The following is a 16,965-nucleotide window of genomic DNA, read 5'->3' on the forward strand; positions in this document are numbered from 1 at the left end:
TGATGGGCACATAAAACCCTCAACACAGACACATCCTTTAAATGGACGTGTATGGATGCCACCCTGAACACCCACCACAGAGGATGCCCCCAACACTCCAAGTTAATTTTGTGTTTATAGAGATTAGTAAAGTGGATGAGGTACTCACCCCATTTTTTTGATCAGCTTCTGAGGAATTAGCATCCACAAAAACACATTCTTATCAAAAATATGGTTTACTGAGCACACATATTTCCTGCAGAGTCTGAAATTCCTCTTCTGTCTTTATTTGTTCCTTTATTAAGTTTTTACTATTTTATTTATGCTTATTTTATGTTTGATTTATTATTTCAGCAGCTGTGAGAGTTACAGCACATATTTCCCCCAAAGGCTTCTATTCCTATGCTCTACGAGTTAAATTATCAATATCTTAATCTTTATCTTGAGTAGTCTCATTTACTATGTTGTTTAGTGATAATAATAACAGTTATAATTTATTGATTATTATTGGAACTTTGCTTTTTATCTGACTTGTTGTTTAATGATAATAATAACAGTTACAATTTATTGATTATTTATTATTGGAACTTGGCTTTTTATCTGACTCCCATGTTGCTAAAATCAAAAAGGTTTGAGATGTTCCCTCCAGCTAGTCTGTGATAAGTGTTTTGAGCATGGATACCTTTAGGGCAGTACACCATCTAATGAAATGACCCAACACATGTTTCTTGGGCTTTAATTTTATAACAAGGGATAACTTCCCCCGAGAACACCAAGCACATGCCTTTAAAGTGAAGCAATCTTCTAGCCTTTCACAGGTACAGAGAGAATTATCAAAGAAACATAAAGTCATTGGTGTTTCTAGAGCTGAATGTTCACAAGCTAAAACCAAATTTTACAGGCTGAAAATTTATTTTAGTTATTTAAACCAAGTTCTTTCCCTAATTCTCAATCACTTTCTTTCTATTTTAAAAATGTCAGATATTTTGTGAATCAGCACAACACACAGTTGAATACTTCAGCCTGCCTGCCCGTGAGTTCTAAATGACATTTTGTCAATCCAACATCTATCTCCAAATGTCTTTAATATGTAAATGATGTTTATGGCAGCTGTTCCCAATAGCCATCATTTGGATACATGCTTCAATTTATAGACATTTGAAGTTAAGTTTTAAATAACCCATCATTCAAAGCCTAACCTTTATTACCACAAGGAAATTTTAATAGATGTTTGTGAGCATTGGCATGCATACCCAAAATGTGTTTACAGAAGGCACAATTCATGTTTATCATGTATTTTTGAACAAAATAATTTACTCAATAAGAAGCCAAACACAGGTTTTCGTAATTTCACCATAATTTTATTTTGTATTTACAGTCTTCAATTTCTAATGCAGGGTCTAGTTGAGCATTGGGAGGATGGGGGTTAAGGAAGAGAGATTGGGTTTGGAAGAGAGGGTCAGGGGTCTGGCTGAGACAACAATACTAAAGCTAACAGGATGTGAACGTCTTCCAGAAGAAGTTCTTGCAGCCAGCTTTGCGTTCCCGGGGTGCCATGGCTGGGTTCGAGTTGGCGGACCTCTGCAGCTCCAGCCTCATTTCGTCCTGCTCCGCTGCCTGGGGCAGATCCTCGGGCTCCAGGGCATCATTCTCTGTCTGGTTGGGTTCCGAGAGCAGCTCTGCCAAGAAGTACTTGGCCAGTTCCTGGATGGGGTAGAGAGAAGAGCAAAATGAAGAATGGGAGAAAAGGGAAAACGTAGTTTGGAAATAAGATTTGCTCACTCAGAAGCCACTTTTCATAATAATACGGGTGGTCGCTGTATTAACTAGATTATGGGGTGGGGGTGGGGAGGGGGCTTAAAACAGAGAGATCGCAGATGATGAAACGTGGTTTTATAAATAAATAGAATGCCAACAGTTTGCGCAGCTCCATTTCCCTTTTCTGAGATACAGGATCGACCTGAGTTCTTGCGCACATACATCCCACCCACGTCCCCGAGGTAAAGACAAACCTCCCAGCTGGACTGCAGAGCCCCTCGCCCCAGTCTGTCTCGTTTTTTTTTTGTGGACTAACACCGCGATTCAGCACCTAGGTCAGCAACCATCGGGGCAGCACCAAGGAGAGAGCCCAGTCCCAGCTGGGCTCAGTTACCCAGTTTGAATTTTCTTAGACGCCAGGGAGGAACTTACCTGCAAGGTGACCGACCCAACTGCGCTGATCAATCTGGAAAGAGTCAGAGGGGACCCCAGACTTCAAAAGTTTCCCTGGGAGCTTAGGGGCTGTGAGGCTCTGAGAAGTGCCAGCCAAACACCTGTCGCAGAGGTTGCAGCAAGGCTAAGGGGAAAGCTGGGGGATTCGCAAGAGGGACGGACGAGTCCCGGCCATTTCCATACCTGTTTTCCTGCGGCAGCCGCCAGAGACTTCTGCAGAAACTGGCGGAGTCTGGGGTCCGAGGGCGCGCCGGTGACACCGCCCAAGGCCAGGACGATGCAGAGCGCGGCCAGCGCGCACTGGAGGCGGCAGGACAGCATCTCTGCGGCCACAGGCAGCCGAGTTGGAGCGCGGTGGGTCAGTCTGGTCGCGGGTCGTCAGCAGCAGCAACGGCTCCGGGTAGCCTCTCCTTCAGCCGCTATCGAGCTCTCCACGGTCTCCCCCTTTTAAACTCTCTCTCTGACGTCAGTCGAGGAGGCGCCCCCAGATCTCACCAGTGCTTTTACGCACCATTAGCCTCTCAAAATCAATCACAGAAGTGAGGGGAGGCGACACGATCTTAAAGTGGCTTATTTTTAAAAAGAAAAAAAAAAAAAGCCTGCACCCACACAGGCACTTGAAATTCCCCACACCAGACAGACCATACAATCTTACTTTCACTCAGTGCTTACATGCATATTCCATATCTCAGCCGCATATGGGCACACTCAAATACACAGACAACACTCTGTCCTTGGCCAGCAAATACAGCATCACACACAGTTGGATACCTGTTACTGTGCCTAAGTGTGTTGTATGACAAATGAGACCTTGAACCATTGTCGTCTAGGAACAGATTTGAGAATAAAACATGCAATTAAGGGGACTGAACTATCTCCTCTCCCTCAATCTCCTAAAGCCTTATAGGAAAAAAGGATGAGATTGGCCCCTATAGGAACCTCACTTTTGTCTAATCTACCTGTCTTTCTTGTGTGACAAAAGAAAGACACTGGAGAGACAAACACACACATGAGGGAGAGAGGGAGACTACATTTGGGCACCTGGAAACAGCCCTGCAAAGCAGTCTCAGAAGTCATCTAATAAGCCTCAGGAGTTGAATCAGGAAGGCTTGAGAGACTGGCAGGCTGTTGCTCTGTACAAAGAAATACTAGACATCTAGACTTCAAGACCAGGGTTCTTGCTCAGTACTATGAATGTTCTGGCAGATTCCTGGCCAGTAGGAACAATCCTAGGTTAGGAATCCCCAGGCTGGGCATTTAAAAGTCCAGGAGCCCCTGGCAGTTTATAGCCATTATGTGTGGGCAAAGGATCAACAGACTGTCAGGGCCTCTCTTTCTTCTACTACAGAAGTTTAAGGAAATCTGCGTGTCATCCAATTGCGTGTTTGAATCTAGCTGGGAGCCCTGGCTGCAGTTTTCAAAGTGATTGCTTATTAAGGAAATGCCAGCTCCATTCCTGGCACAGAACAGGTGATCTCCACAGGCTCTTCAAGGACTAATATTTTGGGATTGTCAGAGAAGCCAGTAGTAGAGTTTTTAAAAATGTACAGCTCCAGAAGTCCAAGGAGGCAGAGGACTTGCCCAATGCTGTGATGGGCCATGCATCATGGATCACACCATCCTCAAAGCTTGCATCCAAACCATGAAGTAGAGGGAGGGAGGGGTGGGCTGGTATCTTGAAATGGCTTAGCTGATATTTCCTTTTGTATCTGTAAGCCAAAGCAAAGGGAGCTTGAACAGCAGGAAGTGCTCAGGCATCTGGGGCTTTACCAATTCCAGGCAGGGGAAGCACAAAATAGGGCATTAAATTGAAAAATCACTCATGTGTCGGAACAGTCTGCAAGAGCAATGAATCCAGAGCACTATGGAACCCAGCCGTAGGAAACACACCATACCCCTATGCATCCTAAGATCTTTCCCGGCTCCAGGCTGTGGTCTCAGAGTCCATATTGGTCATCCATCCCGAGACACCCTCAAATGACATCCTATCTCTCCTCCTGTGGACCTGGCCCTTGGCAGCCCCACAAAGCAGAAAATGAAAGAGCAAACGGTGTCTGGCCATCTCGTTGTCTCTGCCTCCTCTTCCAGACCTTCCATATGCTTGTCCTTTCTCTCTACACTTTGTCCTCTCTCCTCTTTCTCTTTTCACACCTTTCTCCTGAATTTCTCTCTCAGACTGTTTCTCACCGGGTTGCTGTCTACTCCCTACACTCCTAGCCTCACCTCTGTTTTTATTCTCACATTTCGGTGACTTTCTGACCTCCCTTTGATTTCATCTGGCTGTTTCCTGTCTTCTTGGCCCCTCCCCCTCCTTCTCACCGTGTCTGCCAATGCCTACCTAGCTCAGACTCTGCCCCAGGCAGCTCTCCTCTCTGGCCTCTCCTTCCCTCTCTTGTCTCCACAGCTGTTCCGTGCTGGAAATCCTCTCCTGAGGGAGAGCAGTTTGAGCACCTAGTCTGGAATCGCAGTGCCAAAGCTGCTTCTCCCACACTCCCGCTGAAGTGCTGAGGTTGTGCACAAGATGACTCCTGGGGCTTAAGTTCCTTTTACAATCCTTGGATTATGATGAATCTAAGAGCCACTTAAAAGAAGAGGCAGGGCACATCTTTCCATACCCCACAACAGACAATTTTAGTACAAAGGACTGTTTAGCATTAAATTGCCTCAAACTCTTTAGCCTGCACACTCTGAAATAACCCCAGGAACTCTGTCCCAAGTCTCAAGGCTGAGAGCAGAGTGTGGACTGTGGTGGTCACCAGCAGTCACCCGATCTCTACCTTGCACAGTGTCTATGAGTCACCAACATTGTAGGGTAAGTTGCACATGCCAACAGAAGGAAACAGGTCCTGAGACCGTAAGGGCTTCGTACTGGGCCTGAGGTGGGGAGTAGTATCGTCAAAGGAAAATGGGTTGTATTTCTCCCAGAGCTAAGATTAGCGAGGATTTGACTCCACCCACTATCACCCCTAGTGACCTAGGAAAATTCTTGCTTGCAGTTACCAAAAGCTTAAGTTCTGCTGGCCTAGAAGTTTGGGTTCCAGAGGGGACAGAGCTCCTGTCTGGAGACACTACAAACATTCCATTGAACTGGAAGCTCAGGGTTCCTCCTGGCCACTATGGGCTTCTTATGCCCTTAAACCCACACCCTGAAAAAGGAATAATAGTGTTAGGAGGGGGGATTCGTGAAGATTGGCAGAGTTGGCACTAGAGAGATAGGCAGCGACTGGGTTCTTTCTCCACAATAGAAGTGAGGTTGTTTCTGGGGTGCAGGAGATAATTTAGGGTATCTCTGGTTGTTACCACATCCTTTGATTAGCATCAATGAGAAACAATAGTCTAATCCAGGCAGGATGATAAAAGGCCCTTCAGGAAGAAAGGTCGGTCACTCCTCCAGGAAAAGACCCCAAACCTGCTCCGGTGCTGTCTGAGGGTGGGGGACATACAGACTGTGGAGGAAGGTGGTTAGAAATACCAACTAAGGCCAGTTGCCAAAATGTGGATTGTAATTAACATGAATGTTTCTGTTTAACTGTTATTAGTAGCAACACGTTTGTGCATTTATGCACACACATTAAGCAATATTTGTGTTCCTCTAAAATACTTTCATGTTTCTGAAAATGCAAGAAATGTTCCTGAGGATTCAAGAAGCCTGGGCGTATGCTAATGACTTCTCTCAGGCATCTTGCAAATGGAAAGAAACCCTTTTACTTTCCAGATAGAATAAACTGAGAAGCCAAGTTATTGGTGGGGGAAAGTAACAGTCTAGAGCGCCGTGGGCTATGTATCTGAGACCCTAGGCACAAAAAAATATTCAGGTTTTTCTTGTTGAGCATCATCAGAATAGCTCTCACAAGATTTGAGAGCCAGGTCAGACAATGGAGGTCAAAGTGCTTCATTAGCCATAAAGCAGTGTAAGGCTATCACGGCAAGATTTTGCTGTTGTTGCTAGATGGAAGCAGCCAGTCCCACCCTGAGGACTGATCCCCAATGAGCCAGCCAAACACTGTAGGAAGTAGGCTGTTCAAGCTCATATCATGGGCCAGCTAGACAAGCTTTCCTCCTCCTGAGAGCATGGGAAGCAGAACCTGGAGACCAAACAAAAACCTTTCACAAAAAGGTGGCAAATGGACACTGATCCCCTCCCGGCTCCTCTGAACAACTATCTTTTCTCCTTCACCCCTTTACCTTGGAAACAAATGTGTTGCAATTTGGAAGTTGCTAACTCTTTTGTATGGATTCACTGGAGCTCTTTTCTAGATTTAGAGCTGGCTCCCAAAAGGTTTAAGTCAAGTGGAGGAAGATGAACTTGCAGCATGCAAGGCTTGCCTTGCAGAGGGCAGATTGCTAGGGTGTGGTGGTGGTGGAGATAAGAGCAGCCTATTCTTCCCCAAGGGCAAAGCTGCTTGGGTGAAACTCCCATGAGGACCTTTTCTCCTAAGTGCCTCTATCCTCAAAGAGGGCAAGAATGACAGTTGAGGGTCCTCCAAGGATTCCTCTAGGCAGTAGGAGTCCATCTCACACCCTCGGAACTGCTGATTTCCAATGGAGACAGATGTTGCTGCAAACTTCCACAGAGCCCACACTGCAGTGACTGCAACAGGTAATTAAGAGTTAAAAGTTTTCGGGGTTAACATGATTTGGAAGGAGGGATGTGTGGTGACATTTTAGAAGTGTCTTATCTGTTCTTTCTCCTCTCCCCTTCCACCACAAAAGCTTTAAGTGAGGCCCCAATGCCAGCAAGTCCAAATACAGATGCACCAACCAACCAGGCATGTTTTCCCTTGATTAGCTTCTCTAGTCAGGCTCACACCAGGCCACTCCTCCTCAGTCAGTCCTCCTGGTCCCCCAAGCTCTTGTTCCTTAGTGTATATGTCCCGTTCTCTTCCACATCCCACATTTGTGCTTGCTGTTTCCTCTTCCTGGCATGCCTTTGACCCCTCTCCGACAGTCAGGTCATATAGCTCATTCTATTTCTAGTGACTCCTTACTCAGAATTAATAGGCTTTCTTCTGTGCCCCAAATTGGGTCTTCTGCATCCGTTGTCTGAGACTCTCCCAGGTCATTTTATGCACTTCTGTGTCTTGAGAGTCTGTGTCTCATCCATAAGCCTCGGGACTCGTGGAGGGCAGACACCTGCCCCAACCATGTCTACTTCAGAAAGTTAGGCACAGGCAAGGCTTGGTGGCCCCACCTGGAATCCCAGCACTCCGAGGTAGGAATAGATGGACTGTGACAGTAAGGTCAGTGAACAAACCTAATGTCAGTCGGGGCTTGATAGAAAAATCCGTAGCTTAAAAGCAAACAGAAGAAAATTGAGCACTCGGGGGTTGTTGAAAATGATGATTACATTGTGCAGGCAAGCTTCTTTCTCCTTATGTGTGATGTCTCTGTGGAGTCTGCAAGTGGGACAAGCATCACAGGCCTTGGGTTACTAAGGATTACATCACTTGACATACACTACCCACAGCACACAATCTTCCAGAACTTATACGTGTTGGTCTCCTTGTCCTTTCTGGGCTTTGAGAAGAAAATAAATCAACCTAAGCACTACTCACTGTGATTGCTTCCTATGCTGAAAGCTGACATTGTCATAGGACTATGCTAATAGAATCGCTAAAAATATAAGCCCTCCTCGTTACTGAGAGGTCTGGGCAGGAAACATCATCAACCACTGAAGGAGGCTCACGTTCCTAACCCGGCTCTGGGCTGTGTTTCATGGTTGACTGGGTGTGTTAATGCCAACCAGACAGGGGCCCCAGTCCACAGCTCCTCTGCAGCTATGCTGGTTTCAAGGCAGCATCTGCCACACCAGCTCAGCTTCTGGGGGGAGTTAGGAAGGGAATTCTGTGCCTGTCCGCTCCCCAAGTTTCCCTTCTCTGTGTGGATTCAATAGTCCCTCCAGAAACTTCCCACGTGTTTCTCTAAGGTCTTCTCAGGAATTCCCTGTGAAATGAAAGCCAAGTTCTGCTCCTTTGTGTCACCTGGTAGGTCCTTCCCACCTGAGTGCCCATTTTCAGAGACTTAGAGGTGAGGTGTTCCGAGAAGGTGCCCTGTGCACCCAGTAAGGAGGAGCAGTGTGGCCAGAACCTTCCCATCAACGGGTATGAAAAATGGGACTAGAAATCACCAGCCTGCTCCTCAGACCAACTGGCAAAGGGCATCTTTAGAGTGATCTGGAGTCCTCCACGTTGATAGGATGGCAGAATCCATATGAACACAAAGGGATCCTGTGAAGTCAGCTTTCACTTCCTCACATTCCAGTTTGAGTATGATTCTTAGCCCTGGCTCCATGCTACTGGCAGAGTACAACGGAGGCAGGGCAGTCCTGATCTGGGCCGCACTCACATTCAAGGGCTCAAGTTTACAACTGGAATTTCAACCCCTGGGAATCTGGGGTCACAGGCCCCTGCGCCTCCCCCATTGGCCCCTGCCTGTCTTCCTCTGCCCTCCCCTTTCTTTCTCTCCCCTCTGCCCATTTTCTCCATGTCATGCTCACTTCTGCCTCCTTCTGTGTGCCGATCCTCTCTCCCAGCTATCCCGTTTTTTCCCTGGCTCCCATGGTCTTCAGCCTCAGTCACACCCTTCCCCTCCCTGTCTCTCCTGGGCTGGGCTTTGTGAAGTACCTGTGTCATCAGCTTTCCCAGTACTTCTCCCAGAGTTGAGGGCAGCGGCAGGACTGCGGTGGGAAACGAACCCTAGCCTAGACCAGAGCCTTAAAAAGCACCTACAGGAAAGCAGAAGCCAAGCAAATACCAAGGGCTGCTGGGGGCTGCATGACTTGCACCATTCAGAACCTTGATTTCCCTCGGGTCTATAGTCTTGCCTGTGACAAGCGCCCCATGTGTTAATCCTTGGATCCCTCCCCCGCTGAGTGATGGGAGCCCGCTGTGTGATCTGCTGTGATGCCTGTTCTATTCTCTATGGACCCACAGCGTTCCTAAAGCAGAGACGGCTCCCCGGGAAGGGTGCTACCCTACGGGAGAAGCTTTGGTGATCGATGGGCAGAGGTGTGGAAATGGCTCTTTCAGGCTTTCATGCCTTGTCTGTACCCCTTTGGGTGTTTCCTAATCTCATAAAACCAGCCAGACCCGCTGTGCTGTTTGAGGTTGGGCTCACAGGGGAGGCCACGGTTGCTACACTGAGCTCCTCTGCCCTCTGCTGGCTCCGCGGAGAGCAGGCAAACTTTCTAAAGAGCTTAGGGCAGGTTTTATTCATACTCTCAATGTCATAGGCGCTGCGCTTGATGTGGGGAACCCACAGAATCACACAAGATCAATTCTTCTGTCAAACTTCCAGTTTTTGAACATTTTGTGTCAGACTCTGTGCTGGGCAATCGGACAGGAGCAAAACACCATCCTTGACTTCAGGAAGAAGCCTAGGGTTTGGCCAATAACAGATTTTTCCCCGGAGCCAAGGAACAAAGGTATTAATACTAAGAGGGACAATCACCCTCCTCTAAGGCTCTCTGTGTGACTCTCTCTGGCCTTTCCCAAATAGGTTTGGGGGTCCCTCCCTGCACGAGGACTGCCAAGATAAGAGGAAGTACATGTATTTCAGGAGTTCTGCCCAATTGACAGGTTGATACCGGAAAGTTTCCTAAGAACAAGAGCTGGAAAAGAAAACAAAGATAGAAGGCAACAATCCTAGAGCTAACTCTCCTCCTGCAGGGGAACAGATCACTCCAGGACCCATATTTACAATCAGGGTCGCATTTCTAAGGAACTGCGGCCAGAATTCACTGACCTATCTGCCTTTGCTCAGCTTCACGCCAACAGATCTCGCTTCTCCCGCCCTTGGAGAGCAGGGAAAGGGGTCTTGTGTGTTGTGAGCTCCCCCTCGTGGCTCCTTTCTGCATTGCTGTTGTGCCTTCCTTTCTGTCTGGGGAAACCAAGGACCTGAGGCTCTGTCCCGGATGCTGCAGAGGGACGCCTTACTTCTTAACCCAGTGCCCACTTGAGTCCAGTTCTTAAAACACTTGCTTTTAAACATTTGTAATAAATTCTAACGCTTCCTGTTATACCTTCAAGGAGGAAGTGAACTGTGACGTCTGGGCCTGGGCGGGAGGCTGGACCACTGAAGTTCCCAACTTCGTGTTTCCCTTGAAGCTCCTCCATCCTAATGGGGTGCCCTACAACTGCATTTTCACTTTGGGGTGCTGGTACCCGTCTCTTCTCTCCCATCCTTTCAGACCAGTGTTTCTCAACCTGTGGTCCACGATCCTTTGGGAGGGTCAAATTGCACAGGAGTCGCCCAAGACCATCGGTAAACACAGATAATTACATTAAGATTCACAGCAGTAGCGAAATTAAAGCCGTGAAGTAGTAACGAAAATAATTTTAAAGTCGGGGGTTACCAACATGAGGAACTGTATTAAAGGGTCGCAGCCTGAGGAAAGTTGAGAACCTCTCTTTAACAAGATCTCATCACTGAGCTCCCCGGCTCCCAGATTGTTGAAACACAGTTTACTAACTGTAGTAGGCTGAGTGGTGCCCCTCTCTCCAAATTCACACTTCTTTCCTAACCCCTAGAAACTTCCAATATGAACATCTTTAGAAATGGAAGTTGGTGGCTGGAGAGATGGCTCAGAGATTAAGAGAGCACTGAGTTCAATTCCCAACAACCACATGGTGGCTCACAACCATCTATCTGGCGCCCTCTTCTGGCCTGCAAGCAAACATGCAGGCAGAACACTGGGTACATAATAAATCTTAAAGAAAAAGGAAGAAAAGAAATGGGGGTTTGCAGATGGGAGTCAGTTAGGGATCTCCCCATTAGGTCTCCTGGGTTATCCAGGTGGAGACTGTAGCCAATAACAAGAATCCTTCCTAGAGACAGAAGAAAAGCCATTGGAGACGACCATGTAAAGCTGAAGACAAGCACTGAAGTGGCAGAGCCACAGTCCCCGTATACATGGAGCCACCAGAAGCTGCAAGCTCCATGTCGCCCTCTACCCTTCTCATCTTTGAAGTGCGGCCCTTTGCTCACACCTCAGTTTTAGTTTCCATCCCTACCCGCAGGCTGGAAGATAAGGCATTCCTGTGGTCTTGAGTCACTAACGTTGTGATGTATAACAGCAACTGTGGGTGCACACAACCACTAAGCCGTTCTCCACTTTCTCCTGGGTCAGTTCGACTCTGCTCTGGGACCATGCTTCCAGCCCACCTCCACTGCGTTCCTGGAGCCAGGCTCCAACATCCAGGTGCTTTCTCCCTGAGATTAGATTGGTACTCCGGCCTCTGGCATCTTTTTGCCACTGTCACTTAGGGGAAGACCCTTGACAGTCACCAGGCTCCATCTTAATCAGCTAAATTACAACTTGGGACATGTCGCATCTCTTGTTGACCTGGAAGCCAGGCTTAGCATTGCCATAGCAACATGGTGGGCCGAGTGTGAAGGTTAAAGTCTCAAAGGGCGAGAAGAGTTGTTCCAACCACACTGACTCAGAGACAGGTGGTTCTTTACCTGAATGTTAGCAACATAAAGATGAAGAGTTTGGGGGCATGTCCCCCATCCCAATGGTATTAGAGAAAATATGCTAAGTAGACAAGGTCAAAGCACAATTTGGCCAGGGTGTTTTGTAGCCACTCAGCTTTGAACCCGGTTCTATCACCATCTGTTCCACTTGCTGAAGGAGACTCATCGCTCCCACTCTCTCCTTTACCCCAGCCCTGCACCTCTTACTCATGAAAACTTTCAGATAAATTGATGAACCAATGTCATGCCTTGAGGAAAAAAAAAATAAACCACTGGCTAAGCAACATTTGACAGCAGGAGTCATGGGGAAACAGATGTCATCTTTGGGTTTCTACCCAGAGGACTGGCTCAGCAGAAAACTGTTCTCAGATGCCCTGAGAGGAGAGATGAGCCCCAGGCAGGAAGGATCCCTGCAAAGCGCAAATGAGTGTGGAAGATATTCTCCTGATCCCCCCACCCCCATACTTCAGCCTATGCTCATCTTTGCTGTATTTTGCAGGCGATCTCCATTTTCTTCTCTTAAAATGAGGCCAGGCGTTTTGTATCCAGGGCATTGTGCATGCCAGGCAAGTGTTCTCTCTTATAGCCAGCCCTGGCCCTCTGTACACTTTTGACAGCTTCATAGGACTGAGGCAAAAGCCTGCACCCTGTCTTTTGAGAAGCCACGGGACAAAGGGGCAGACAGACTCCTAAATAATTCTGAAACAAGACATGTTATATGCTTGCTTGTTTTCCATTATAGCAATTATCTTATTATTTGTCACAGTTTGCCTGACTGTCGGTCCCTTGTTAAAAAGGCTTTGCCTTTGTTACTAAAGCGTGTTTCTTAACATTAGAGACAGGCTTTCTAGTGTTGGTTTGCCCTGAAAACTGCCTGGATATATGTAGTAACTTCTTGCAAAAAATGTTTACGGAGTATTACATGATTGTGTAACGTCAATCCCAATCTTCAGCTATCAGCTTCATGCAAATGATTCCTAAATTGACACACACACACCCTTTCCTGTCTGCCTGTCTCTTTGTCTCTCTGTCCCTCTCCTTTCCGATACTGCTTTTAACTACTCCTTTGTGTGTTAGTTAAGGGTTCTTTGTATGTTTCTTCTTAGTTCCTCTCCATTATCATCAGGTCAAGCCCCCATTCTAACTCAGGACCACAGTATGTCTCTTGTAAACATTTGTAACTGGCCTTCCCGTGGTCAGTTTTCCCCGTCAGCACCAACTCTGTCCCTTCAGATTTACCCTACACTCTGTGGTCTCATTCAACTTCTAAATATTCATTTGATCATATAACTGGCACCACTCAATAATTCAAATAGAAATCATTGTAATCTGAGGGCGTGGGAAGTCCCCATTCCTGACACTGAGTTTTGAGGTCCTTCTGAATGCCCTTCTAACTTCTTCGGCTTTGTTTACCATATGCGCCGCATCCTTCACAGAACATGCATGCTCACTGTTATGTCCAGATCTCAGGGAACCCCTCGAAGACCACCACGAAAACCTATTGCTGCATGTAAAAGCAAAGAGCCCTTATTTCAAGCTCTGAGCTTGGTCTGTCTGTCTGTCCGATGCAGCAGTGAGAGCAGAGGGCCCTGAGCTCAGGTGGGGCAGAGATTTTATCATAGCAGAGCTTGGGTGAGGGGATTTCCAGGGTCCAGAACCCTGATTGGCTGACAATTGTCTAGGGGTATCTGTAAAACAAAAATAGATGTGTGCTAGACTCTAGGACATCTGACCACCTTATCTAATGGTTGGAATGTTTGGGATGTCAGGTATTTCCTCATCCCTGGGTGGTGTGCCAGGCAGCCTATCACAGCAGCCATGTCTGGACCCCTAAGCCTGCCATGGCTGCTGTGTGGTCAAGCTGTTTTGGGGCCCCTTCACACTCTAAGTCTGTCTGCAGCAGTGCAGCCAAGCCCATCTCCTCTAGGACACACTCTACTCAGAGAACTTTTCACTTCCTTGTCCTCCATAAGGAAGTGGAGCTACTGCAATTTGGTGTGGGGTGACAAGGGCTCCTTTAGAAAAAGAATTGTTTGTAGCCTGGCGGTGGTGGCGCACATCTTTGATCCCAGCATTTAAGAGGCAGAGGCAGGCAGATCTCTGTGAGTTCAAAGCCAGCCTGGTCTACAGATAGAATTCTAGGATAACCAGGGCTACACAGTGAAATCCTGTCTTGAAAAGCCAAAAAAAAAGGGAATTTTATAAATGCAAAACTCTCTCTCTCTTCACAGAGAGTACTGAGATGAGATTAATAGAAATTCATTGCACAAAGAGATTGAAGTAAAGAAAGGATGAAAATTCTGAATTAAATTCTCTGGAAAATTTCTGGGTGGGGGGTGGTAAAGATGAATGTAAGTGTCGCCTCTAAAATCCTCACACTTTATAGCAGGAGGAAGGGAGATGTATCAACATCTATGATGCAGGACAAGATGCACTCACTAAGAACAGATTCAAGGAACAGGTTATGAGGACGTGCTAGAGGAGATGCTGCTGTCTTTAAGTCTGTTTCAGACACCAAAGCAGACTTCTTATCGGGGAACACTTATTGACAGTCAAGGTTAGCACTGTTGGCTGGACTAGAATGAGCCACCTTTTGCTGAAGAGTGAGAATCAGATGTTGCAGGCTGTGAGGTCGGGTGTTTGAGCCAGGGAACAGTTTGAGGCACAATGTACAGGGTCGTGTAAGTGCAGCTCTGGTGTGAGAACAAGTCACGGAGGTAAGACTGACAGAATGGTCATGATTAGGTCTACCTCCTGGGACCAAGATAAAACTGCAGTGGTGTAGTGGATAGCTGTTCCAGCTTTGACCCGGAAGTACTACTCCCAGTGAGGCTTCCAGTAACTGTCAAACCTACCTATGGCCTGCACCTGAGGTGGGACCCAGACGGGAGCCCTTAAGACCCAAGATCTGGATGTGCCAGCTCTCTTGGCCCCTGGTAATCCTGGATGTTGGACGGTAGACCGAACAAAGTTCTCCAGAGAACACGGCTGGACTGCACCTCACTTCTCCTGGACCCTATAATCCATCCCTTTACTTGTTGTAAGTAACACCCCCAAATAAACCTCCCTTTTAACTACATGGAATTGCCTTAATATTTCCACCAATACAATGGCTTTTGAATCAGAGCTACTCATTTCTCTCTTGAATTCTTGCTTGATGATCCAAGGATGCCAAGGCACTTGATGATATTAGGAGCTAGGTTTGCTTCCGTCTTGTTCCTCTGCTTAGTGTGATCTTGACTCTCGGTTCAAAGATGACAGGATCAGTGTTTAGACAAACTGAAAAGATAATGAAGCTAAAACTCTGACTAACAAAGAAATAGCAACTGTTCTGTTGCCCAGGGTCGGGGAGGTGGGTACTTCTGTGGTTTAAATATTATTCACACTTCTGTCTGTGTTCAGACATCATTCTGGATGTTCAACATCCTATCATGGTCATGGTTGAGAATGGTACTCTCCAGAATTGTTTGTGCTTAACAGATGAGCATCACAGCCTGAGTGTGAGTGCCAGGCCAGCTCCCAAACAAAGAGGGCTGTTTTCCTCTTTTTAACCTTGTACAGACGCACCTTGACAAATAAGTACAAACATACACATATTCAATCAGTAACTATTATTCTATTGGGCATGTTCATGCCCACCTGGAACTCAGGAGAGAAGACAGATCATAAGTTCCAGATTAGTCTGAGTTATGCAGTGAAACTTTGTGTCAAAAGATTTCATCTACAAAGAGCTATTATCACTCCATTTATTGTTTTTATTGTGAAATGGTTAAAGGAGAAGGATTGAATCCACTCATAAAAGTGATAAAAGTTTAAGGTTATGTATACATTATTTATCTTGAGTTTATGACTCATTCTGCCTCTCTCTCTACCACTCGGCCAGCCCATACTCACTGCTTGAGTCTGTTCCTGCCAGCCTCATGGATGGAGGGGAGCTAGCTGTTGCTGTGTCTCAGCCCAGGGCTCATCGATACAAATGTATAACTTTAAAAAATTTTAAAATTGTTATATGTTTTATTTTATTAAGAGATCATCGTTCTTAATATATATCTTTATATATATATATGTATATATAATAGATATGAGTGTGTATATATGTAAATCTTTGCAGAAACAATTCATTTTTATTGCAAAAACAAACAAAAAGGTCAGTACACAAGGAAAATCCTTCTGAGTTGCCCTAATTGAATTCAGCAAGCATGAATGATTGGTGCCAGAAAGAAACATGTACTGCTTATTACATTCGTTATCTGTGTGAAGTTATTTACCTTAATTTGGGGCATTAAACAGTCTCCATGTCACTTGACTGAGGCAGTTAGCTTTCTTGCTGACGTCCTTTGTTATTTCCACTTCCGATTATCGTTGCACGCAGAGCCCTTGAAGACGTGGTTCACACCTTTGGCTGAAGGTGAGAGCTGAGACTATCCTCTGCTCCCTGGGTTGAGGAACACGGTCGGAAGGGAAGAGCTCTGAGCGGGAAAGAAAAATGCTTCTTGTCGAAACATACAGGCAGGAAAACCCACGGGAGAAGATGTGAGGGCAGAGCTGCAGCCATTTGTTTGTTTTGTTTTTAAAGATACATGACAATAAAATGTCTAACATGAATTAAAACTCTCCTTGCTCCCACAGACCTGTACATGCCTGAACCAAGAGGGCTCTCACTGCCCCTCCTGACTCCCTTACATTCTTACCCAGCTCCACCTTGCGTTCCTAGCCCCAAACTCTCTTTTCTATTCCCCTTGCCTTGTCCTCATGCTCCCCTTGATTAAGGGGCTCCTTTTTTCACTCAGTCTGGAATCCACTCAGCTCCCTCTTAGCCCCGCAAAGCCTTCCTGACCTCCTCCCACACAGCCCATGAAATATACACTCTTGGTAGTCTTCTTCACAGAAGACCCCTAACACACCATCCAGGAATAAGACCATCATCTCCCCTCTCCTCGGAGAACATTGTCTAGTAAGCACTGGCCTCTGTCATTCAAAGCTCTCCCAGCTGCGGACATCTGAAATTATTTGGGTGATTTTAAAACTTTTGACAAGGGAGAAATAAACCAGACCAGAAGCCATAAAGGATGGATTACGAGTGAAAGCATATAATGAAGCCCACTTGTGTTGCCTAGGAAGTAGTCCATGCTTTGTTTTTTCCATGGATGATAATTGAGTTAATCCTTTGACTGTCTTGTCTGAGTAGGATGAGATTTCTGGAGCCCCAGCTCAGCATTTCTCTGCATGTCTTCTGCCCTGTGGGTCAAAGAGTCTGTAAACATCTACAAACAGTAGTCAATGAAGGCATTCTTAGTGGTG

General features: G+C 46.4%; 1 protein-coding gene across 1 annotated transcript; it reads right to left on the bottom strand.

Annotated features, from left to right (window-relative positions):
- Positions 1 to 1,318: 1,318 nt before the first annotated feature.
- Positions 1,319 to 2,734, bottom strand: Sst (somatostatin). Its single transcript, XM_036203780.1, has 2 exons — positions 2,374 to 2,734; positions 1,319 to 1,683 (listed from the first exon to the last, which is right to left on the bottom strand). The coding sequence occupies exons 1-2, from the start codon at positions 2,509 to 2,511 to the stop codon at positions 1,471 to 1,473; spliced, it is 351 nt and encodes a 116-aa protein (XP_036059673.1). The 5' UTR covers positions 2,512 to 2,734; the 3' UTR covers positions 1,319 to 1,470.
- Between the last annotated feature and the right edge of the window lie 14,231 nt (positions 2,735 to 16,965).

The sequence above is a fragment of the Onychomys torridus genome, chromosome 12 (genome assembly GCF_903995425.1).
Source record: "Onychomys torridus chromosome 12, mOncTor1.1, whole genome shotgun sequence".
Taxonomy (NCBI): domain Eukaryota; kingdom Metazoa; phylum Chordata; class Mammalia; order Rodentia; family Cricetidae; genus Onychomys; species Onychomys torridus.